This window comes from Parambassis ranga, chromosome 3 (assembly GCF_900634625.1).
Source record: "Parambassis ranga chromosome 3, fParRan2.1, whole genome shotgun sequence".
Taxonomy (NCBI): domain Eukaryota; kingdom Metazoa; phylum Chordata; class Actinopteri; family Ambassidae; genus Parambassis; species Parambassis ranga.
Genome location: NC_041024.1, coordinates 13,592,274 through 13,618,856, shown reverse-complemented (window position 1 = coordinate 13,618,856; position 26,583 = coordinate 13,592,274). Strand labels below are relative to the sequence as shown.

The window sequence follows — 26,583 nt, the reverse complement described above, 5'->3', positions numbered from 1 at the left end:
AGCTATATAAAGTGGTGGAATCACACTGTAGTCCATACATGTGTCTCTGTTAATATAAATGACCCTTGTACCTTTTATTAGCCCTCATAAAAACTGGATAGATAACCAGGAAAGGTTGTCACTGACAAACTTTGATTAGTTATCTTTACACGCACACACAATCCCATACTTAATCATGTTGGGTGGTAACATGGTTGCACGGTCCCCGGTTTGCATATCTTTCATAAACTACGATCAACGTAACGCAAGCACGCACACTTCAAGGGGCTGAACCTGATGGTCTATATGGGTGTCTCGTTTATAAGCTGGTGGTAACACAGAAAAACTGATGAACAAAGGACAAACTGCCTGACGGGTTGACAGACGGAGGGGTTTCAGTCAACTTTTACATAAAAAAATGAAGAAAAATTAAAATACTTCACTCCTTATAGGAAACTCCACACTTATTCTACACTAGACAATGAAGTCTTCTTCTGTAGAAGATAAATTGCAACTGGGCTTGGAAGAATTTGTTTAGATTCTTTTCACAAACATCTTGAAGAAATACAAAGAGACTGCAAAGAAGACTACTGGACAAAGATCTGATCAATAGGAGAATTATCAAGATATCAAGGTACAGTGAATTTAATTTCAACATGCCTTAGATGGACCACTGTAAAAATCATATAACTATTTAAAATGTCAGTGTTATTATTCATCTTATATTTATGGTTTAACATGATTCAGTATTAAATACAGAAATATATGTCATATAAAATATATATAATTTCAGGTTGCTGCCGTGGAGTAAACGAGCGAAATGGAGGAACTCAGATACAGGGCAAAGAAAATAGAGGAAAGACAAAGGTAAATAAAAAAGCCATATATAGTGTGTATTCTCTCTTGAAGGTCATCTTGTTTCATTTTCTGCTTTATTTAGATGGCAACCAGGTATTACAGTGAGGATAATGTGTGATATGAGATGAATTTAAAGTCAACCCAGATACCACACTTTGATCTTAATTAGCCTGGCTGATCAAACACACACCCAATGGAATATAGATCATTTTAGAACTCCCTCTTCTTCGTATGTTGTCCAAGTTCGGCTATGCACTGTGCAACTTACTGGAATTCAACGAATTAGAGAGTGGATGTAATTTATTGACAGCAACAGAAGAAAAATGCAAATTGGCAAAAAGCTTTAATGTTGTAATTTACTGGCTGTACTGAGAGAGACACAGATGTAACACCACCAGCAGCTTTTAGTTTTATTCACTACTCCATCACCATAAGAGGGTTAACTGTCAGTGTTAAGATATTGGTAATGGATATTATTAAAATTTGTTCAGCCTGTGAAACATCATAAAGTATTGTATCACAAGGTTTCGATTACCGTTTGAGGAAACAGTTAATTTCCCCTGTGCACCGCTGTGCTGCTCGTAATTGCTTTAGCTGATGTCATCCCCACTGATACAGCCTGCTGCTAGAGGCCCAATTTTACGTGTTAAATACACTACAGCTGTAATCACATTTTCTATATTAGTATTACTGAGTCAAAACAACCTAGTAGTGGCTGAGCTTAGATCTCTTAAACATAAAGTGATTTTCAGCTGTCTTCATGATTATAGATGCAGCATGTTACTGTTGTAGCTGCTTTAAGTGGAGATGTATGAGATTTTTCTGCAACAATTCTCCTATATTTCAACAATGAGAAAAAAATAGGACCCCTACTGCCTGTATTCCTATGTGTGTGCCAGCTTTAAAGGTGACCAGTAATAGCAAATCCTACTGTAGAGAAAACGAGAAATGGTAAAATGTGCAAACTTTACCTTATATAATACAAATGCTAAAGATTGCATGCATCATGGCTCGTCTGAAATCCCCACCCTACTGTCGTGACCTTCCCTGGTCACCCCGGATTGTCAGATTCCGTCTCCTGTATTCAGAACATTGAGTGAAAGAAAATACCCTGGGTTTTGTAGTTTCACCTTTTGCAAAAGGGAGAACACCTAGTGAACACAGGCCTTTCAGTCTGCTTCACTCCCGTCCATAAGTGTTCTGCCCCTCCCCTGGACACAGGCTTGTTTTATTGAAAGTTGAGGTACATTTGCATAATAGATAAACAGTTCTTCAAGACCCACGTAGGTATTCCCATATTGGGACATGTTGCCCCTTTATCTCCACCTACTAATTATCATAATTGGTCTAACATATTTATGACTATGAAATACTTTGCCCCTTCTATGTTGGATGAATTATGTTACATCCGTACCTCCTAGTGCTTCGGCCTTCACCGCATCAGAGAGTTCCTCCCTAACTCTCTATAAGAGTTATAGATGTGTTTTTCTCTAAGTGTAAGCTTATATAATCAAATACATACATGGTCTGTATCATGTCATTGCGTAAATAACCTTGTATACTTCACACTACTCATCATTAAAAAAACAAAGATTATGTCACATGCATACAGTAGACTCAGTTTACATAAACACCTTGTGCCGTGTGCCTCTGGCTATTCTGGACCACACCTGAACTTACAGGTGTTTTTGATGGTTGCTATGGTAGAGTCAAAGATCACAATGTGTTATCAATGATGGAAGAAAACCCACACCCTGATCATTACCCTGTACTTAGCTTCAATAACCCTGCAGAGAAGGATGGCCGAGAATTCAGACGTCAGGCAGACGTCATAAGAGTGGTTTACAAGAAACCACCCAGTCGCTCACATAATGTGCCAGTATAGTAGACAAACGTATATCAACAAAGTGAAGGAAAAGAGAATGACTTCTGAAGAGCTGTATATACTCATCGTTTCAGGAAATGCCAGGAAATTGTGAACTGCACCCAATAAATCTGGACTCTGACCCCACTGATAACATGTACTACCTGTTATTTTTTTAATTACGAGCTACAGGTCCTCCTGTATATATAAACAATATTCAACTCCCATCATAAAGTGCTATAATTTTAATTACACAATAATAAATATTTATTTCCTCTTGTTGGGTTCTTTTGGTGCCACATTTCCTACCAGTAATCTAATGTCTTTACATGAGGAAACATGAACTTGGTCTCTCAGACAAAACCAATCAGGCAGTGTATTAAACCTGCATGTCTACTGCCATGAATGAGTTTGCATGCTTTGCCACAATGTATTGTGTATCTCAAGATCTTAAGTAACAGAGCAAAAAAACACATGCTAGAGCCAAACATTTCAGCAAGGGCAAGTCAGCAAGGGTAACAGCACAATGTCTTCTCAAGGGTTCACATAGATTCTAATAAAATCCTTTCAATTTCCAGCAGCAGGCTATAATTTCACATTTCTCTCTCTTCAACTCCCATTCTGCCATCTCTTGTTTTGTTCGATTATTTGGCAGACTGCTACATAGCTCAGTATTAAACTATAGGTCTCATTTGGCAGTATTTACAGTAGATGATTGTGTATGTCTCAGGGATACATGGGATCCATTCCAGCTAAACCCTGTAGGCGCTGAGAAAGAACAGAAGAGAAGATGTTTCCAGCTGGCCCAGTACTTGGTGGCTGTTATTGTGGGGTTAGCAGTCTTGACCAGTGCTGTTGTCGCCAAGGTAAGATTTTTCTATTCACTAATTACTTCCCTTCCTTGTTATATTTTCTTTTAAATCATGGTATCTGTTGCTGCTTGTGATTTTTATTCAACCTTACTTCACTGTCTATTGATGTTTTGTAAATGAGAGAACAAATGAAATCCATATTAGGGAAATTTCAAACAGTGGCAAACAAAAAAGACACTGAACTTTATACTGTTCTATCTTTGCACCTGACAACAATAAACTTCAGACTTTTCTGAAATGTATAATAACTTCATACCTAATGTTGCAACAAAGTGTAATAGAAATGTTTGCATTTTTAACATTTCTGAATACCTTATGCACAGTTTGCCATTTATGGGCTTATCATTCTTGATCACTTTGTGCCCAACTCTTTTTGTTGTTGTTGTATCTCTGGCTGTATCTATCGCTCTCTTTTTATGTATCTGTGTCCTTCGTAGATATCATCTTCATTTCCCCTTTTACCTAATGAATCTTTAAATCTATTGTCTGTCTCTGCTTCTACCTCTGTCTCCTTTGGCCTTGTCTTTTGCTTTCTTGATGATAAATATAATGTATTCAGTCATTACACGGATTCCTTAAATCTGTGATGGATCTACCATTAACCTGTGTTAAGGGTGTTTCAGTTCTAAGTAGACTGAGCTGTAACACCTTTTATTATATGCTAATAAAACAATAATTTTACTCAGGTCTGGTCATTTGTCTTTTTAGGGTTCTCTCTTGGTGCTGTCAACATTGTCCAGTCCGTACTCCATGCGAAGCGCAAGAGAAAAGCAGTTCTACATGCTGATGCTGGTGTTCTGCCTGGTCTGCCCTAACTTCCTGGTGTTTATCAAGTCACTGTGGCGGTGTACCTTCAAGAGCTTTGTACAACCCAACATGAAGACCATGTCATTTGTACGTTTGTCTTTTCTAAACAATACTAATTTATGATGCACCATTTTCAAATATTTCTACCAATAACATAGTAACCGTTTACACTATCTTACTTAAAAGTTTAAACTCAGCAGAGATTGATAATCCTCATCTCCTCCACTGAGACAGACCATTGTGAGCCAGTTTAGTTTGGCCCTACTGATGATGTGTTGTTGCAGTAGTAATCCTGCTGGTAACCCAAAACCTCTAATGGTGCATAAGTGATATGTCATATTAGCGTCAATCGTTTTTGCCACAGCTACATTGTTCTAAATAATTACATTAAGGATCAATTATTCTTCCCTATGTATAACCAACACAAACACTGCATGCGTGTGGATTAATGGTACCTTTGTTTGTCTTTTCCAGATATGTCTCATTGAGTGTATGGTGTCTCTTGGTACTTCAGTCCTGGTGCTAGTCGTCATGCCACAGTTTGATGTACTGACTAACCTATTCATCAGTGGAGGAGTGTGTATTATGGCTGCAATTCTACAGATAGTTTACAGACTACAGAGAGAAACCTGGAAAATCATCTTCCCGATCTGCTCCCTCATTCTCACTGTCGCTGGTAACTCTTTAATTTACTGTCTATCTACGATCCAATCCGCATTTAATAGTGCTGACTTTTAAAGGTCCTGTTTTTAATATTAGACTGTATAAAGAAAAACTTTTTAACTCATCATTAGCACATAGGACATGACACATCTTTGGAAGCAGAGGGAAGAACACCCAACTAATATTTTCATATTTTCTTCCTTCTATAGCAAATGTGCCATAACAAACATCACCAGTTGTTTTTCCTCCCACTTAATTTGAACACGTTTCAGTCGTACCTTGTGTCTAGTGTTTTGACTGGTCTGATGTGTCTCTCTAATTATCAGTCAGCTCTTTCTCTGTCTTTCTATCGCTGGGTTATATTTTTTCCAAGTCTGGTTCTGTAAATCTGTGATGACAACCACCCCAGATGAAGGATGTAAGATTTATTAACTGTCAAGACAACCCTGACAAGATCCGATATGAGCATTCGAACTGCATGTGGGTTAGAAGCTCCAGGTTGTGTTGTAGATAAAAACAAAACAAAAACTTCACATTGTTTAGAGTTTCAAACCTGAAGCTGCAATGTGAAGAAAACTAAACACCAGACAACAACAGTGTGCCTCCAAGAAACTGCATTCAAATTGCTATTATTAGTCACTACAATACAGCGGCCAATTTATTGACTGGCTGGATTCATATTAGAGGACATGTATTTTTGACCGACTGAAGCATTACAATGGCGTAGCACACCTGAGTCACAGGGAGGTAGTTGCAGTTTAGAACGCACAAGTGAGGCATGCATTATGAGTCCCATCTGTGGCTCACAGCTTTAAAATCACTGTTTTAAAAATTTGACAAAGCTAAAAAAAACACATTGAGCGTCATATACTTAATTGCCTTAATAACACATGATCTTTCCATGCCATGATCACTCAAGTGTGTTTAAATGTAAAATATAAGTGAATGTGTTGTCAGGATTGCCTTTTTCATGACTTGGGGTGCTTTAAAAAAATTACCTTAAGTTATGTAAATTACATTTCTAGGAGACATTGCTAATGAAGAAGCAATTTAATTTCTTGTTCTGTGAACTCGGCACACAGAAATGTATGTACTAACGTCCTTACTCACTGACTAACAGGTTACTGCCTCGTGGGACTTGACCACTATGTTCGCGTGACATCATATGTGGATCGACAGAGCGCAGACTGCTTCTTCTACGTGGGACTTGGAATTGTTGCTTCGCTTCTTGTGTCCCTCTGCTGGTGGGAAAATCCACTGCAAGCTACTAACCGCATGCAGGTAGAAAAGTGGAGCATTAGCTGGATACTGAACTGTGTATTTATAGTGCACAAATATATTGATTTTATACCAACTTTTTTTTTTTATCTCCCACCCTGCAGGAGACACTGTCAGAACTGGATGGTTTCAGGGACTTTGTGTTTGTCATCAGCAGTATTCTGAGGATAATTGTGATAGGTAATTATCTATTATCAACAAACAACAGTAAAATAAATAAATAAATAAATAATAGGCTGGCAAAATTACCCATGCTCTTGAAACATATTACCAACACCTCACATCGCAGTGTTCTGCCAGGCTTATTCACACTGAAGAACAAACAGATTTCTATGATGACAGAAGTGCAGATGGATTGCAGAGGATGTTCTCAAACTGTGATGTCAAACTTCAATTGTTGTTTCCAGTTTTGTAAAGCAGAGCTTCCTATTCTGCACAATTCAGCACTATCAATTCATTTACTCATTACCCATTACCATTTCAAATTAGTGCGCCCGACTTCATTATAATCTACTCTAGCATGTAATTCTCTCTACACTGTGTACCAATATTGATTCTTTATTATTATTTAAAGTTCAACCAGTGCATTTTAGTTAATGAAGATGCATTACCTTTTCCTTTTTTCCTAGGTGGTGTATACCTGTTATACCATGTGCTTATTGAGAAGACTATTGTCTGGTCAGATTTTGCCCTGCGGGCAGCTGAATGGGAAATCCTGCAAACAGGACTTGGGCTCTTTTTCTTACAGGTAGATATAAGTTTTATATACATATACATTATATTGTTATTTATATGAGGGTGTGTTGCTTTACACATCAAAGGCATGATCGCATGAAGGTTTTATTTTTCATGAGTAAAAACAATTAAGTATCACATCCTAATTAGACACACGTAAAAAGGCTGAAACAACAACACAATGACTACTTAAGAACTGTTACATTTTGTGTGTAACAATAATTTCTAATCAGTCTAATAAATGTTTCCCATGCATCCAGGCCTTCTGTTCAGCAGCTTGTCATTGGTTTGGAGTTGTTGCCTGCAAGATTCATGCAGTCAGGATGGGTTTTGCCCTACCAGTATGTTGCACAGGACCTTCAGTGCTATTTCTGGGATTACTACTTTTTATAACACAGGCACAAGACCTCGCTGGTCCTGGGGACGGAAGCTTTACGGGTGAGCTTTTTTCTTTTGCATTTACTTAGTGTTAAGATATGGTTTATGCCTCCAAGTGAGTCACTGTGGGGGACCGAGTTACCTTGTAAAAAATGTGTACCAACTCACAGCTGAGGGTGAATAGGCACACACACTTTAGTCCCCGCTACTGGTAGTATTCTGTTCTATCGGCTACAAAGACTCAGGTTTCTATATTAGAAGGTAAATACATACTGTTATAAGCTCTTTTTGAAAATGTACACTTCATCAAAAAATCTTTATGACTCTTATTTCTATAACAGGATTTTGTGAAAGCTTGGTCCAACTGAGCTACAAGAACACAACTCCTGTGGTCTTACTTGAAATTTCCAAGAGCATCTGTCGGACGTCACTTAACAGGCACGTATGTTTGCTGATACTGCATGTGTGTGCCTACAATTTTTATATCAGCTCCTCTGGGCATGTGTGTGAGCAGTAGTGATCACTTGTATTTAAAACAGCTTACATATAGAATGAGTATGCTAATTTTAACAAAAATGTTTATGGCTCATATGATTAACAGCTACTACTTCAGATGGCCTTTCTTAATGCTGGCACTGGAGGGAGTGTGTATGTGGTCGGGCTTCGTCACATGTACCTACTATGTATGGAAGATAAAGGTATCAAAACAAACACACACACACACTTCATATATATCTACAAATATCTTGTAGTGTTGAGGTAGTTGTAAAATCACCATTTATAGCAGCATCGTATTTCCTTCAATGACTATTCAAAAACATACACTCCTCAATACACACCTCTTTATGGTTCACCATGTTATAGGTCCAGCGTATAGAGAGAACTTCTCAGCTCTTTGTTCGTCGACTCTATGAATCTGCTTTCATTGACCTATCTCTACTACTTAACACCAAGATGAAGGTGCCACGAGCACGAAACCAAGAGAGGTAAGAGCAGTCCTGAAGGAGAATGATAGGTGAAAAATAGATGGACCGTAGATGATGACAAATTTAGAAACTCATTAAAACACATGTTTACTGTATTGTATGAAGTGTTTAAAATTCCTCTCTTGACCTCCACAGCCACGATGAAATCCAGAACAGTGTGATCTATCTTTGTGCCACAATGTGGCATGAGACCTATGATGAGATGCTGAAGATTCTCACCTCCATGTTCAGGTTAGACACCCTGTCAGTGCAGGCCCCAGGTGCAGCCGCATCACATACACAGCACAGGTTTAATTATTGCCACATGTCTATAAAAAGCAATGTAACAGCTTATGGATCTCAAGCACTAGCTTATGTTCTCAGTTGAGGCTGTAAGTACCCACTGACATCACTGCTGTTTGTAAATACTGGTCAGATCAGCAAGAGGGGATATTTTTCATTCAGAGAAGCAGTTAACTTTTTAATCTGACTCTTGAAAATATGTTTAATTAAAGCTTTAATTTAACATAAAAATCATCTCCTATCCTTTTCTGTAAGGCTGCACTATAAGAGATAACATGTTGTTGTTGTTTTAGGTTGGACCGATATCGAGGCGATCCAAAGGAGGACCACAAGGACTGTTTTGACTTTGAGTGTCACATTTATGTAGACGACGCCTTCATGACTGAAGAAGAAACAGAAAAACGTCTAGTTAATTCTTATGTTAAAGACCTGGTCAATGTTGTTATTGAGGTCTACAGGTGAGATTATCCATCCATCCATCTGTACATTCACATGTCTATACGGCTCTTTCTAACCAACCGCTGACTCAATCTTCCATTTAGGGTGTTTACCAACAAAGAACCTGATGATGTGACAATCACTGAGACTCCCTATGGTGGCAGGTTGATATTTGTTATGCCAGAAGGCAACATGCTCTATATTCACCTAAAAGACAAATGCCGCATCAGGAACAAAAAAAGATGGTCCCAGGTACGAGGAAGCAGTGGTGTATTTATATTACTGTATATGTGTATCTTTGAAATGAAACTGTATTGTCCTTTTAATGAATTGTACAGACATACAAGGTTGTCTATTTATTTCTCAGTGATTTCACAGAGCTCTTAAATATGCCACACTCTGATGGAGACTGAAACCAGAAAATCAGCTTTTCAACAAATATCTATCCTTTTTAATAGGACAAGCTGCTCCTCAACACTGATTATTTTCAGTACTGATTAGTCTGATGATTACTCTTGATTAACTCCTCAGCCTGAAATGTCAAAAGTGCCCATCACAGTTTCCCAGTGTCATCATCTATCCCCACAGTCTTGCTCCAAACAAAACGAATTCCAACTGAAATGTATCAATATCAGTATTATATAATATCATATATCAACTGCCGACACTTTAACTAGCATATGTGTAGATAAGTGACAACAGTGTGTGAGAACAGTAACCAGTTCCCTGCACTGGTCTTCTATTGACCTACATTCCCTTACGAACTTCTCCTAACAAACACAAGAACAGTATGCAGTTAACTGAAGATCTCTTCAGGTGCATCATGGTGCTGCATGATCACATTCACTGTTTGAATTGTAGCCATGTCTTTAAAGCTCTACGGGACTATAACAAACTGTATATCACTTTCAGATAATGTACCTGTATTATCTGCTGGGCTGGAAAGGCTACATTGCCAAGAACCCACAGAAGATCCCAGTAAGACTTTTCTCTAATCTAAGTAAAACATGTGCATATTAGTGAAAATGAAATACTATCAAATATCTATTTATATTTTCCAGCGCCAGAATAACCTATGCAGAGCCAGTTTGGTCTCCATGGATGGCGAGATTTTCCTGTGCCCTCAGTACGACAATGATAACAAGAGAAAATTCATCTCAGATGACAATACATATATCCTGGCTCTGGACGGAGACACTGACTTCCAGCCAAAGGCTGTGATTCTACTTGTAGACAGGTCAGTGTTATGAAAATGTTATAAAAATGAGCTCTATGACTTAAAATTATTGTTTTCAACATAAAATACTTTTTATACCTATCAAGTAGTTTTATATCTATTGATAAACAGGTTGAGGATGTATGACAATGTGGGTGCAGCATGTGGTAGAATCCATCCTACTGGCATGGGTAAGTATACATATTCAAACTTTCTCTCTTCCACTACTTCATGTAAATACAGAAACAATGATGCCTAGATGTATGTTGGCATTAACTCTTTCACAACCATCAACACGACTGAGAGCAAAAACAGTCCGACTATTGATGATTTTCTCTCAATTCTTTTATCCTCTGACCTCCTTTTTTCGTCATTCTGTATTACTGTCTGTTCTCACTGCACTGCCTACCATGTCAGGTCCCATGGTGTGGTACCAGAAGTTTGAGTATGCAGTAGGCCACTGGCTACAGAAGACAGCAGAGCATGTGTTTGGCTCCGTGCTGTGCAGCCCAGGATGCTTCAGTCTATTTAGAGGAACTGCCTTGATGGATGACAATGTCTTAAAGAAATACACAACAACTGCAACAAGAGCCTCAGAATATGTGCAATATGACCAAGGTTGGTACAGCACAAATCCACCAGCTGTTTTTACCTCATCTATGTCAGCCTTTTAATCTTTCATTAATACGTGTGTTTTGTCTTGCATGTGTACTCTCGTAGGGGAGGATCGTTGGCTGTGTACCTTGTTGCTGCAGCAAGGGTGGCGTGTTGAATACAATGCTGCTTCAGATGCATACACCAATTCACCCCAGGAATTCAAAGAGTTTTACAACCAGAGAAGGCGATGGGGGCCGTCCACACTAGCGAATACACTGGACCTTCTGCACAGGTCATTTTTTATTTAATACAACAATAGGTTTTATATTATGGTAGGCCACTAGTCAGCAAATGTATTTGGTGTATTAAGGCAGTTTTCTAAAAAAAGTTATCTGTTAAAGATATGAAAACAGTTTCATTGTATTCATGCCATATGGTTTTGGCCATTATGTAAACACAGTGGTGGACAGACAGTGAAGAGAAACACCTCCATCTCTCGGCTGTACATCCTTTACCAGATGTTCACTGTTGGATCTTCTATCTTGGGACCAGCCTCTGTCACTCTCATGATAGCTGGTAGGTTCGGGTCTAGTTGTTACTCTACTAAAACATCCTTGTTAGTGATGCATGGAGCTTGCATTTTGTAGTTCTGTTGTGCTGCTGGTCTTATACACCAAGGAACTAAACAACCCTTCTAAGATTTTTCTCATAGATTTATGATCTAAATTTGAATGCTGCCAAGTATTTTTTTTCAGTCACTAGTTTCACTGGGAGATATGTGTCAGCATGCTGGAGGTTTTCAGTTTTCATTAAACATCCATGGACTTGGCCTAACACAAGACAGACTTTGTAATAATGGTGCCAAGTGAGAAACCCACTTTGCTGTGCAGATATGCTTTCATAATAATCTCTCTGTATCAAAACATTTGTCTACCACCATCCATGTCCTCATCCATAGTCTATTGCCCACACTGTTTCTCTTATGTCCCTTCAGGTGCTTTCCAGTTTGTCTTCAGACTCCCTGGCACTCTCTCCATCATCATTGCAAGCATCCCTCCCATCTTCTACATTATTATCTGTTTCCTAACTAAGGCTAATACCCAAATAACCATCGCTGGCATTATGAGTGTTCTGTACGCTTTCCTCATGACTGCATCCTTTTTTTCCATAATTGGTGGGTAAAAATCTTACTTTGACTTTGTATATTTTTAAAAGACAATATGTTCTAACTGCACACCATATTCTCCTTTTAGGTGACATGGTGATTCAGGGCACCTTCTTGACCCCCACTGGTTTGTTTTTGGTTTCGATGACAATCATGTACCTGGTGACCGCTATACTACACCCAGAGGAGTTTGGTATGACTACATAACATACTGTTATATTACACTGTTATAGATAATGTCCTACATTTATGTCATGTCCACAGCATTAAGTTACTTCCTCTTTCACAGCATTACATAATCTTTTCACTAATATTAATAATTTTCACAGCACTGTGTTATGTTATTTTCTCCTCCAGGATTAATTGTCTATGGTCTGATGTATTTCATCTGTATCCCCAGTGGATACCTCCTACTGACCATCTACTCACTGGTTAACATGCACATTGTGTCTTGGGGCACAAGGGAATCCAACAAGTAATGCAATGATCATAATTAGAACAACAATGCTTTAGGCTCCAAACAATTATTTTCATTGATTAACCATTTAATTAACGCATGTTTGATTTGTTATCATTTTAAAAACATCTATCCAATCACACAATTTAAGATTCTAATTAATCAATCACCAATTAATCGTACAAAACTGTGATGATTCACTGCAATAAAGTGTGTCTATGCACAAACAGAAGAGCAAATATACTGTATCACTTTATAAGATTATCAATCTATGAATCATTATGAAATTATGAAATATGAATTAAATAGTGAAATTACTTATTAATCTCAGAACTAATAGAGTGACATTGGTAAACTCGGTTATAAATTACTTTGTATAGCATATCTTACACAATGCAGGAACAAAAAGAGACAATGGTACAAAAAATATGTAGAATCATGTTGAATTTTAGATGCATCCATTAATTTAAACATTTTCGACCTTTTTACCTTGGTAATCCACTAAGTATTGATAATAAATAAATCACAAATCCAAAACATAAGCTCAGCCTGCAGGGAATTTAACTTTAATTTCCATTCCTACCTCTCCGCATACCCAACAATCATTCTCCATGTCCATCCGTATTTAAACGTCATTAATCCTGCTGTCTGTCTGTCTGCCTGTCTGTCTGTCTGCCAGGGGGAAAGGAGAGGTAAAGAAAAACCATAATACTCTGTGTGACAAAAGCTGTCGACTTTGCTGCTGGGACATCAAGATGCAGGTACTGTTACCAGACAGATAGTGACAAGCCTTTTAATAAATGGATAGATGGATTAAAATATAGATTCTGTTGTTTTACAGATAACACAGGAAACAGAGAATCTGATTCTACAGCAGATCACAGGTCAGCCTGAGCAGCAAACTTCTCCTGATACAACCACAACCGCTGACAAACCTCTACAGGCAAACTCAAATGTGGAGTCGCAAAACAAACGGGACACCACTACAGCAGCTGCTGCAGCAGACAATCGGATAGGAAAGGCAGCAAAAGATGGCAAGGCTGCTTTCAGTGGCAGGTAATCTATTGTTCTTAGGTCTCTTTAATTGATTGTGGATCTATTTTGGTTACTGTTTTAATGTTTACTACTGTTTATTCAGTTTCTCCCTTTTTTCATACTATTCACATAATCTGTGTCTGAATGCAGAAGGGACAGTGTTGAAGAAAAGAGCATAACAACAAGTAGCCTTGATGAAGAAGACAATGACAATGATGATGACTTTAATACTGATGATTTACTGGAAGAACAAGAGCTTCCTGCCAGTGGTAAGAAGCACTTTATATGCCCCAGCTCCACAGACTGTAATCCACACAACATAGACACAGTATACGGACTTATGATGGAGTTATTGGTGTGTGTGTGTGTGTGTTTCTGCAGACTGGGTAGATCCAGTGAAAACGGTGTTTTTGAAAAAGCTGACATATGCCAACATGAAAAGAAATCTACAGGAACAAATACGGTAAATAATTAACTTCAACTTTTGACATTGTATTGTTAGCATCTTCCCTCATCATTCAAATCCTAATTACTCATTTGCTGTTTTTCCTCAGATACACACTCCGTAACAAAAAACAGGATGATGTGTGTGAGGAATTGGTCCAGACATTAACAGAAACTCTTAATGCAGAGCTCAATGGAGTGGGGCCCGAAGACGTTCTGCAACAAGTGAAGCTGGATGAGTTACAACATGCACTCTCAAAACAGGTGATGGTGGTTTAAATATACTACTCACATTATATCATCTGTTTTTTGGCAATACTCCTGACATTTCTGTTTCCGTGGCTTCCTCAAAAAATGACTAAATGACTGGCTTTCTTTTTCTCTCAGGCTCGGCATTTCCTTAAGACCAGTGGAGCGCAGAGATTAGAGAAGAGAGTGAAGAGAGCCATTGAGAAAACACTCACTGCCCCGCGTGTGCAAAAACTGGAAGAGGTAAGATGTCAGTGGCTACAGCGAGCAGACTGTATTAAGGCCAGCTGTGTTGCCAAAACTTTTTTCTGGAGAAATAACATATTTGCTTAAATAAGTCATTACTACAACAATAAGAGGGGAGCTGATGTAAACGGCTTTGTCCTGATTGTATTTATCCTTGCTTAAAGCAAATGAAATCTAACATTTGCAGAAGGGAACCATTCAGCTCAACAAGTGACAGATTCAGTCCTATTTTTATTAAACTAAATCAATTTAAATGTGTGCATGTTTCTCTTTGTGTGTGTGTAGGGTGAACATGACTTCTGGATCAAGTTACTCGAGCGGTACTTGACACCCATAGATGACAAAGGAAATAAGGAAGAGGTGACCAGAGAACTGAAGTCACTGCGCAACAAGGTCTGCATTAAGTTGCTGCTTTTACCAACTCATGCTGCAGGTACATATTAGTAGTATTTCACATTAAATGACAATAAATTGTTTCTCCCCATAGGCTGTCTTCCTGTATTTTATTATCAACGTGCTGTGGGTGGTGGCCACCTTCTTCCTGCAGGCCATTGGAAATGATGTTATCAGTATCAAGATCCCAAAATACTTCCCAAATGGAACTGAATCAGGAGAATACCTAAAGGTTAGTAGAGGCGTGTGCCAGGCAGATTCAGAAAAGTATAGTTCAGGTGAACATCGTTTTGTTTTTTGTGCTTATAGGTGGAGCCACTCAGTTTGATGTTCTTGCTGTCTTTTGCTGTCCTTCTGTTTGTCCAGTTCCTGGCCATGTTATACCACAGGTACACATCATGCATTTTTGTAGACATAAGTAAATGACCTAAAAGACAAGTGAGTCTGAATCTGGTGGAAACCAGAATGTAATAATATAGCCGAAGATCTTTCGGAAAGTTAATTCTATTAATTTCTTAATTTATATTTTTGTTATATCTCTTCCTACCTCTCTCTCTGCAGGATCTACACTCTGATCCACGTAGTGTCCTATCGCAGCAAAGAGAAAGATTACAAAGAAAGAGACGAAGATGTAAGTAACAAAACTAACCCAAAGGCTTAATGAAAAAATACAAATGTTAAGCTGAATACATCCGAAGACTAATGGCAGCTCCATCCGATGCTCAGACACTCCACCACCATACACCAAAGTGTTTCAGGGAAGACACAGCAGCCAAACAATGCAGGCTTTCAAACACTTGATTATGATAATCAGATCCTGTTTCTTTAACAACCTCCCGTTTTTTGCTAACACACATCTTTGTGTATACTGCATGAGGCCATATTAGTGTAACCACATGACACGTTTGTTATGTTTCTTTGGGAAGTCGTGCACTGAGCTCTCTTGGCCAGCAGCATTTTCTCATTAAACAACACACATGAAAAGAAGGCTGACAATAATAAACAACCAGCAGAGGCCACATGTAAACGTCCATCATTTATCTGTCATTCATGAATAAGTTTAGTAAGCCGAAATATTATTGCAACATTACCGCAGTGTTTATCAACGGCAGACAGCAGAGAGGGCGTCCTCCATGTGTCTCCTATATTCCCACGGTACATCCTGACTGCTGGTTTTAAATGTCTCCATATCTGTCCTGTCCTCTGCACGGAGAATCTCGGCATTTCTCCAACATCTTGACCAGTTTGTTTGGCAGTTTTATTAGCACGCTCCAAAATTAACACATAAATTGTTAACTACCTAGTTTGATTTACATAAGCTAGTATGAAAACTTAAGCAGAGGTTAGTTCCAACAGCTAGCTTGTCGATCCACAGAAGTTTCTAAACAGTGAATGCTAGCCTCACCTGTTTCTACGGCTGGACGCAACCATCTCCGCCACCGTAGGGGGGCGCAGTTATTCTCTTTTTTTTTTTAGGAAAGTTGCTTAAAATGTTTGGATAGGTTGATATTTAGCTAATTATTTGCTGCAACTTTTGTGCATATAACACAACAATGTGGGGGGAAAGTCCTAGTAGTCTTTTTAGTATATGCTGGTAAAAGCCAGTTGTTAAGTTTCTCTGTGTCTTTCTATCTAGGAGGATGATGACGGCTTTGTTCTGGAGAACCACATTGCCAATGGGCTTGTGATCACCAGTGATGACTTGTAGTCACTGTCAACCAGCTGCCTATAACGCAACAACCAACCCACACTGGCGTCACTTTAGAGACAACAAATCAGAAGGTTTCTTCCTACCAGGGGCGGCATTTCTTCCCCTGAGGGTTTCTTTTTTTCTATCTCTGCATTAATACTGTACATTTTGATCATGAGCATACTGCAGAGAAATGTCAGACTACAGAGTGTAAACTTGCTATCACAGGAAATCATCTCCTCTTCATCTCTCCTGCAGCAGCTGTTTTGCCCCCCAGCTACAGCTGAATGTAATCCAGCTGGGGCGGAAAGATGGCACCAGGGAAATCAGTCGTAACAGATCCAATAAGCTTTGTTTGACAATGTAAAATGAGGTATTAAAATGTGAGTGTAGTTTCTCACACATGGTCACAGGAAAGCAAGTTTTTAATGATATGTGTCATATTTAAATTTGTATTTATTCTGTGTGAATTGTGTTTTTAATTTATCAAGCCCACCAGCTAAGTAAATATTCTGCATTCAAGGCCCCATGACCGATTCAGAGGGGTCAAAGTAAAACCAATCAAAAGTTCTATCTAGAAGAAACTCCATACGTTTACAGTAAAATCTTGTCTTGTGTGTTATTTTTCCGGTGTCAATAGATCACAATAAGTCTGTAAAAAAGTATACTAATGCTTGGATGCATTGTCAGGAAATGGTGCCAAATAAATAAATAAATAATATATTGAAAATACTTCTTTTGTTAAACCTCATATTTTTTAACTGTAGTGTAATTCAGACTAATGGATTACATTTTTAATATTGTGTCGAGATATCAGTGTAGTATGATGCCAATCACAACATTGTAGATTACAGAGGGCAAGACATGTATGTTAACTACCTTAAATACAAAAAAATCCCACGATAGAAATACAACATTTTGTCTCCTCTACAGTAACTGTTGATTTGTATTCATCTAAATGTGAATGGTGCACAAAAAAATACAGAGCTTCTCACTATAGTAGTAGATGATTGTTGTGCACTAGAGTAATATATCCCTCTATTAAACATATTTTGAGTTGTAGTTTTTCAGTCTGGTGCACTTAAACTAAGTGATCCCCTCAATACCCTAGAAGCATTGTATTAAGGTTACTGCAAATAAACTTAAATGTGTACCTTAGAATATTTGTCTACGCATACAAACTTATTTTCCAAAGAATAAACACAATACAAGTTGACCTTTTTTAATGAAAAAGTCATTTCATTCAAATGAATGGAAGCAGTAGACAGTTATTAAATAGAGGCAATTGCAGAGCAATCATCCAATACATTTTTGGAGAGAGGTTTCAGCTGTGGTCAATGTAGCAATCCGGCACCGAGCGCACCTGTAAAGGTCAGCACCTGTCCCATCACTGATCATGTGGGTGCAGGCAGACACACGATGTCTCCCACATGTAGCGACTGACATGTTTACATGAGGTCAAATTTGCCCAATTGCTGCCACTTGTCCCCAAACGCACAGTATAAAAAGGTAACGCTTCAGCTAAATGCCAGTGGATGACAAATTACAACTTTCATTTCATTAAAGTAAACTTTATTTTTGGTTCATGAGCCAATCTTTCTGATTTCCTGCCATTCAAGACATGGCATCTGGATTATGCACTGAAAAGTTCAGAGTGGTCACTCCAGTGATTTTAGCTGATGCGTCACCTAGAAGAACAACACACACCAGGCATTACAAAATGGCTGCCAGTTATATAGGTACTGTGTTCATACAGAAAATGTTATATTCGATAATGACTACTTGGACATGAATTATACTCCTCAGAATACATGTGTCGTTTACATTATATCCGAGAAACAGTGACCTTATAACTGCATTGAATTACAGCCCAGCTTGTATCATGGCAAAGACTTTCACCACTTTCACTGACAGCCAAGTATGACGCACTGCCAGCCCCGGTGAGTGACAGACAGTCTCAACAGTCCACAGGTTGGCATTTTTAGTAATCAAAGGCCTGGCTGAAACTGCGTTTGTGTCCTCCTCTGTTGTTTCCACCCCCATTACTCCGGAAGCCGTTGCCTCGACCACCATTACCCCCAAAATACCGTCCTCTTCCACCTCTGAACCCTCCTCTGTCCCCGCGGTTACCGCCGCCAAAGCCCCTGTCACCACGGTTACTGTGCTGCTTCTCTTCTAGCTCTGGGAGCTCTGTGGCTACAGTCAGTTGCCAACGGCGACCATCTCTCCAGGTTTCCTATTGAAAGAGAGAAATGAAAGGAACAAGGTCTTCAGCAGTTTGATAACAGGAAACAGAATTTCTGCCTTAGTCTGGGTTATTGTCACAAACACAATTTGCTTAGATTAGTTGTTGCTGTTCTCACCTGAATCTCCTTGACTTTATCAGCTGGGACATCAAAACAAACTCCCTGTTCCAAACACAGTAAAAAATGTTGAGCATGTGTTATAGAAGAAACAGATTATTTTTAGTTTTGTTTTTAATTGTGAAAAAGCTAAACCACCATTTAAACTAAAAAGCATCTGTCACCATGTAAAACCTGCAGTCCGACTGTAAGGTCACATGTCTGTACGTGTACATACCATTTTGCCTTTGAGGAAGGTCATTCTGTGGATGTGGTTCTCAAAGTTTTCTCCTAACTGTTCTTTAATAGTTCTCCATGCATAACCCATGTTGTGCATCTCTTGGGAACAAATCATCTGCAAAGTGGTGTAGCCCTGTAAAAACAGACAGAATACAGTGAACTCAGGGTGATGCACCACCTGAAGGCACAACAAATTTGCGACATCCATCAGCGTGTCACAGGCGCAGCATGTCAGGTGGGCATGAGCACAAACAAAGCTATCACATTATTGTAGCAATATTGCCATGGCTGCATTTTACCTTCCTCTGAAGAGACAACCTTGTCTTGAGAACCCATAAAAAGCTGTAAATTCTGAGTGCTAAAAATAAGCATTCCTCACGAAGAGACCACCATCTGACTGACAATAAGATTTACTGAGATGTGAGACTTCAACGGCTAATCGGCTAAGAAAACACTTAGCCGTCCATACACAGGAAATTTGGACAGCTAGCTACGACTGATTTGCAGTTGTCACCTCTAAATGAACCAGCAAGGACACAAAGACTCCAGAATTACGACTCTTCCTCCTCACAGCCACATCATATCAGGAGATAAAGACTGATCAGAGCAGTCATAAAACTTTCTAGTGCATTTCAAAAGGGACACTTCACACTATAATGTCTCCGTTTTATACTATTTGAATGTATGTAAGTTATATTGTTGTAACTTTCTTCTTATTACTCTTTCCACAAATCTCACAGAAAGCTGTTGCACCATGTATTCTTTTGAAATATGAGTACTGAGGTCACTAAAGCTGGGGACGTACAGCCTCAGATGTGAGATTTATTCAATTGATTCTTTTAATAATATTTCATTAATTGGAAGTATTACGGTACAGGTCATACATAATCACAAAACATAACTGTTGCCCCTTTGTGAGGCTACATAAACCTTTGTACGCTACATTATAAAAAAACAGCAGTCAGCTGGGAATGTTATCTAAAAAGTTACTTACAGCATCAGAGTTGAGCAGTGACCTCTGTTCAAGACTTGTGGCACCAGAAATATGGGCCAGGGCAGCAGCTGCAAGTGCATCAACTGCTCCCTTCTCCTCAATCAGCTTCTCAGCTGATGCTCTGAAATATTCAATAGCTGTGACTGGAACAGAGTCCAGAAACCTACAAACGTGAATTAATAAATGAATTAATAAAATACAACCACTCTGACACAGTGTTTCATATTAAGTCTGATCCAAATGTTCAACAGTAATAAGTGACAGTAGTTAGAAAATTCATCTAATTATTCTCAGTCAGCACATTGACCAACCTGGCAGCATCCTTGCTGGATGATTTGATGATATCATTGGCAGTGGGAACACCAACACGCCTGAATGTGATCCCCTTAAATAAAAAAGGCACCAAGAATTCAGTGTGCAATTTAACACACTACTGCTAATTATGAGAAAAAGATATATATATATATTCTGTAGCACAGCAGCTTCTTTTGAGTATTCCCGTCTCTCTGACACCTACTGATTTGTTTTCAACATAGCGCAGCTGGTCCTCTTCTTTCCTCTGGTAAAAGCAAATGCACACTCCAGTCCTGCCTGCTCGGCCTGTACGTCCAGAGCGATGGATGTATGACTCCACATCCTGACAACAACCAGAGACAGATACAACACTATTAATGAGAAAAGTGTCCATCAATGCTCTAATGTATATATCAGTATGTCTGAAGGGAATCTATACTTCACACATACAACAAAGAAACAGCACATTCAATAAATGTAAAAGATGATACAAAAATGATTACTAAAAATATCTGATACATGCAACAAATCCCACCTTGGGTGGAGAGCACTGAACAACCAAGTCGACTTCAGGGATGTCCAATCCGCGAGCTGCAACATTAGTGGCAACCAGAACTTCAAAGGCTCCATTCCTGAAGCCCTTCAGCGTTGTTTCTCTCTGTTTCTGTGGGATATCACCATGCAGGGACTGGGCACTCTGGAAACAACGTCAGTAAAAAAAGTGAACACTCAAACAGATCAATTTAGGGTGTAATACAACCTATCTGCATAAACTGACAATTCATAAAGTGTAAATGCCTCGGTGCACTATGAAAGTATGTGTGCTTCTACCTGTTTGATGGATGCATTTAGGGAAAGTTCATTGGCCTCTTTCTTGGTCTCACAGAAGACAATGGTTCTGCCGTGGCTGCCACTGTACACCTGGATCACATCACCTATCACTGCCGCACGTTGGGACCAGTGACATGCTATGGCCAGATGCTACAAGACAGGACAGACAAAAAAATAAACAAAAAGGACAGGGGAGTGAGGGAATGAAAAGAGATACTGTCATTTATTCAGCTAGCAGACTTAACTTGTGCTTCATTTAAATACAAATGGTGTGGACCAAGATAAATATGGCAATTTATATTGCAAATTATGTTGCTGGGCTTTCCTGATGGAGATAAATATGAGCCTTTTTTACAATCTGTTACTTTAACTGACCTTTCATACAAGCATAGACTCACATACACACACACACACATATATATATAAACCTGTTTCCCCATCAAACAGTTAGCTGATGAAGCTGCTTGAAAGAGCAGCAAAACGCCTTCAAACTCTACAAGTCCAGCTGCCTTGAATGGAAATGACCTGGATGACTGAGAATCTTTATCAACACACACACGTAACACTTACTTCAACAGTTGTTGCAGCTTTCTGTGTTTTCTTGCCAATCAGGTCAATATGTTTGCACTCTGGTCTCATGTATTTCTTGGCTACTTCATACACCCATTGGGGACAAGTGGCCGTAAGAGTTGTCGAGAATCACATCCATGAAACACACTCTTACCCTTCTTATACGATGAACCCAAAATCTCCTCAACCTGTTCTGCAAAGCCCATGTCTAAAATCTGGTCCACTTCATCCAGAACGACATGTTTCAGTTGGGAGAGGTTGAGTTTATTGTTCTGGATGTGGTCTTTGATACGACCAGGTGTTCCAACCAAAATATCAATCCCGTTACGGATGGCATCAACTAAACAAGAAGACAGAAATAAAAACATTAATGAGACACACTGTTTAACACATTCTGTTTCTGTGCCAGTTTGAAAGAACATTTTTTAAAATAGAGCCCACTTGCAAATTAAATTGTGACTCAAATGAATGCGTTCACCTCTCTTTTATCATTTTAAACCCACTTCTATCAACCACTTACTCTGTGGATTGTACGAGCTGCCTCCATAGAAACAGGCTATAGACAGCCTCTTGGAGATGTCCTTGAAGTCCTTAGCTACCTGGATAGCCAGCTCTCTAGTTGGAGCCAAGACCAGAACCTACAGACAGAAACAAGGAGACACACAGTCATACACAAACATATTTAGAACATGACAGAAGCTAGAAACCTGACTGATGCTAGTTCTAGTGGTTGGTATGAATCTGTGTGGGTGTGCACCTTGGGGGGCCGTCCTCTGGCCATCTCCACTGAATCCTTCTGGAGCTTCTCAATCAGAGGTATAGCAAAGGAAAAAGTCTTTCCTGTTCCAGTTCGGGCTTGTGCAATCACATCCTCTCCATCGTAAACAGGATTGAAGGACTTTACCTGAATGTCAAACAGGTAAGAGACTCCGCGAGCTGAAGGAGCAACATTGAGGGTGACAGAGAATATGAGAATGTGATCACAAGACATATAGAAAAACAAATAATCTGTCTCGTTTGTTATTTTGCCCAACCAAACTTTACCTCCATGAAATTTTCAAAAGATTTAATTTCAACTCAACAGCAAGAATAAATGTTAATACGATGTTTACCTTTTAGTTTGTCAATTGTGACCTGGGAGATCCTCAAGTTGGAGAATGCTCCTTCTCTCTGCTCTGGTGTCTCCTCCTACACAAAGAAGTAGGTTTGAATGCACACAGACGGTAAACAAGACGGTAAACAATCACAATAACAAAGACAGGGAAAGCTCTATGCTGCACAAAGTTCCCTCTTTAAATGTTACCGTTTCCTTTTCGCTGTCGCTGTCCTCACTTGACTGGGATGGAGTCTGGATAGGGGTCGGCACAGGGGTGTTTGGGGTGGAATCTCCATTGGCTGCTGCTTCTGTATCCACTCGTTTTTTCTTTTTTTTCTTTTTCTAAACCCAGTAAAAAGAAAGTTACACAAGCAGCAGAGCATAGCCTTGTTCACCTGGGCACTGAGAGTATAGATTTATTATAATAACATGTCTACAACCGCACTCACAGCACACAAGGATAATAGGGGTGTGCGATTTGACGATAAATGATCGTGAAGGATTTGAACATATCGCCGATCTACCAGTACGGACAGATCGTTTTATCGTCCATAGAGCACCTTCTATTAATTGCAGTTCTATGTTTGCGCAGACGCATGAGTTTTTTTCACTCGTCCACCTCTCAGTGCGCTTAATGTGAACCTGACCAACCAATGACAGCCTCCCTGTTAGGAAGCTACGGCGGAATACGAAAAGAAAATGGAGGAACTGGTCCCTAAAACAAACTCCACCTTTATGTTCAGTACCGTTTCTGCCGAAAGCAGCGGCGCGTCTTCTAAGACTGTGTCTGTGTGTTTGAGTTACTTAAGTCTCAATACTGTATTTATTGTTGTTGTATTTATTTGTTCTTTTTAACCTATTTGAAATAAAACTTTATTTTGTTCTGTAATTGTTATTTACATTTTCATGTTTATTGAAAACTAATACTGAGTGCACATTATCAGAGTTGTTGTTTGCCTTTAAAATCTACTGATAGTTTTTGAGAAGTGACTACCTTAAGGCTACCTTAAGTCATTTACACAGAAACATGCAAATTAGTGTCAATGTAAAAACAAATCGTGATAAAATCGAGATCGTGATTTTATCATTAAAGAATCGTGATATAAAATTTTTGCCATGTCGCCCACCCCTAAAGGATAATATATCATTAAGTCCTGTAAACAGATGTTGCTTTTCTTAAAGCCTCTTGGTGATGCAGCACTAACCTCTGGGTCTCCTTCTGTGTTCTTCTTCTTCTTCTGTTTTGGTGTTTCCATACATTCACTATTGCTATTCATGTCTGTGGCCCCATCTGCATGGCCGTTTAATTGGTCCACTGCCAGCTTATCTTTTTTCTTTTTCTTCTTAGGTGCTGGAGGCTCGCAGTCCGGGTCCTCCTGCGGGTCCTCCTGCACCTCCTCTTGCTGCTGCTGCTTCTTCAGTTTCTTGCCCTCCTTGATCTTTTTCTTGTTATTTGTAAGACAGAGAAATGGGCAAACACTCAGATAAACAAGATTTGCAGAGATTTCTATTATTCTACTTGTACAATTGTCCTCTATCTTTACATTAAAAATCAAAATTATATATATACAATTATTTCATCCATCGAAAGAAACTTTTGCCGTTTGTTTTCCATTCTTAAAACAACCATGTTTATTTTGTTCACTGTTTGGCTTTATAGGTGTGAAGCTTAAGAAAAAAAAACATTTCTTACCAAAACACATGTAACAATGTGTTGTTAAACAGGATTTAACAAGACCGTTAGCCTACAACTGACGAGCACAGCTGAGAAGACGTCATCAGTACGCGCCTACAGCGCAGCTATATAGCTAATCGAGAGCAGACTCTTCAACGTTCCCAAGCTGTGATGGCATAAATCCACGTGGTTCACAGATCTGTTCAGGAACACGTGGGCATGCCATGTGATACACAGCATTAGCCAAGCTACGTGGCTATGTATGCTAACAATACATTAAGAACGGCCAGCAAAGCGGCCGTTGTTTTCAATATGACATTATTATTTCAGTGCCAATATCGCTACACCGGTCTGTCTAAATCTGGATCCCTGTTGTCTCTTTCCTATTTGTTACGTGGCGTTGGTTGTCCAGTTAGCCGAGGCTTCCTGTTAGCCTGTTCAGCCACATGTTGTCAAACACGGTGCAGCCGGGGAAAGGACGTCGCCCGAGCTGAGCCGATTTTCTGGCCTGTTCAGGCGACACGGCTTCCTCTGCTCACCTTTAGGGCTTTAGCCTCAGCGGCAGCGTCCACGTCCTCTTCCATTGCTTGGTCTTCTGTTTCAAAGATGATTTTTGATGGCATTTCTCCTCCCTGATGTAACCCCTCAGCGTAGACACACAGGCAGACCTACGGGCACGCGGATGGAAAGGAACGCGCAAAGCGGGTGCGAGGACGCGTGTTCACGAGGTAGGTATAGAAATAGAGTTTATAGATAGGAACGACCACGGCACACGCAGGAAAAAGACAAAACTAAATACACAACTCTATTTGTTATATATAAAAAGTATGAATATAGAAAAAAATATTTGTTTTATATATACAGTTCAGATTAGCATTCAAAGCAATCTTGCATTTTTTTCTGTTAGAATATTGAAATGTCTTTACTTGGAAAACAAAAGTAAGAAAGTGCACTGGTCGGATTAAAGACTGGAAGCTTGTGTCACATTTCAGTGATGACGTTTAAGAAAATGATAAGTGGAAAACAAGTCCTAGCAGACAACAATGAGGGTTAAAAAAAGGTATATTTATTATATTTGTCAGTATTCGTACTGCAGACTGTGGACTCAGCATCATCATCAAAGAATGTTTTATACTGGGCATCACATTAGAGTGTGTGTGTTTCAGTGTGTTTCTGTGGCCGTCCCTCGCCTTCATCTTTTACATGCACATTATGGTGCGAGGACGCGTGTTCACGAGGTAGGTATAGAAATAGAGTTTATAGATAGGAACGACCACGGCACACGCAGGAAAAAGACAAAACTAAATACACAACTCTATTTGTTATATATAAAAAGTATGAATATAGAAAAAAATAATATATATACAGTTCAGATTAGCATTCAAAGCAATCTTGCATTTTTTCTGTTAGAATATTGAAATGTCTTTGTTTTGTTTAGTTAACTGAGTACAAAATATGATTTACATAGTTATTATTAAATTAGTTTGTATTATTACATTTTTATTTTAACAACATCCCAGCAGGTGGCGCTGTGTGTCAAGTTCTGAGACACTTCCTTATTGTGTGTGTGTGTGTGTGTGTGTGTGTGAGAGAGAATGATATCGAAAATAAAGTGACACACATATAGCTTTCAGAAACAAGATGAAACAGACACAAGATTAATGGATTAAAGTTGGCAGGTAGACACATGTCGCTACCAGAATGAACCAGAACTAGAACAAAAGTTCTCACATTTGCTGGAAGGAATCATTTTTATGTAACAGGCAAAAAACGGAAGTAAAGTAATGATAATGTGGAAATAATGAACATTTTTTTGAGTTTACTTTGTGGCTAAACAGTAAACTGTTGACAACAGGCATCATATTCGATTCTCAAATACGATGTTTGGAACTGCCTGAAATGATATTTG

The 26,583-nt window shown here is 39.0% G+C and overlaps 2 protein-coding genes across 2 annotated transcripts; one reads left to right on the top strand and one right to left on the bottom strand.

Moving 5' to 3' along the window:
• Positions 1-339: 339 nt before the first annotated feature.
• Positions 340-17,327, top strand: chs1 (chitin synthase 1). The gene is made up of 35 exons (XM_028402025.1): positions 340-613; positions 773-846; positions 3,432-3,567; positions 4,282-4,467; positions 4,855-5,056; positions 6,164-6,324; positions 6,426-6,501; positions 6,951-7,069; positions 7,317-7,494; positions 7,776-7,872; positions 8,036-8,132; positions 8,299-8,420; positions 8,556-8,651; positions 8,996-9,160; positions 9,245-9,392; positions 10,053-10,118; positions 10,202-10,377; positions 10,489-10,547; positions 10,774-10,974; positions 11,077-11,245; positions 11,414-11,529; positions 11,948-12,127; positions 12,207-12,311; positions 12,476-12,593; positions 13,255-13,336; positions 13,417-13,631; positions 13,761-13,879; positions 13,992-14,073; positions 14,165-14,318; positions 14,442-14,546; positions 14,835-14,942; positions 15,037-15,174; positions 15,252-15,331; positions 15,504-15,573; positions 16,579-17,327. The coding sequence occupies exons 2-35, from the start codon at positions 800-802 to the stop codon at positions 16,648-16,650; spliced, it is 4,245 nt and encodes a 1,414-aa protein (XP_028257826.1). The 5' UTR covers positions 340-613; positions 773-799; the 3' UTR covers positions 16,651-17,327.
• Positions 17,328-18,187: 860 nt separating this feature from the next.
• On the bottom strand, positions 18,188-25,376 carry LOC114433400 (nucleolar RNA helicase 2-like). Its single transcript, XM_028401952.1, is given in 16 exon segments — positions 18,188-18,868; positions 18,996-19,040; positions 19,213-19,347; positions 20,209-20,371; positions 20,520-20,593; positions 20,726-20,845; positions 21,038-21,199; positions 21,334-21,483; positions 21,904-22,016; positions 22,019-22,243; positions 22,424-22,541; positions 22,661-22,839; positions 23,016-23,091; positions 23,207-23,341; positions 24,205-24,444; positions 25,214-25,376. Coding segments are annotated over 16 exon segments (2,274 nt in total). The 5' UTR covers positions 25,298-25,376; the 3' UTR covers positions 18,188-18,613.
• Between the last annotated feature and the right edge of the window lie 1,207 nt (positions 25,377-26,583).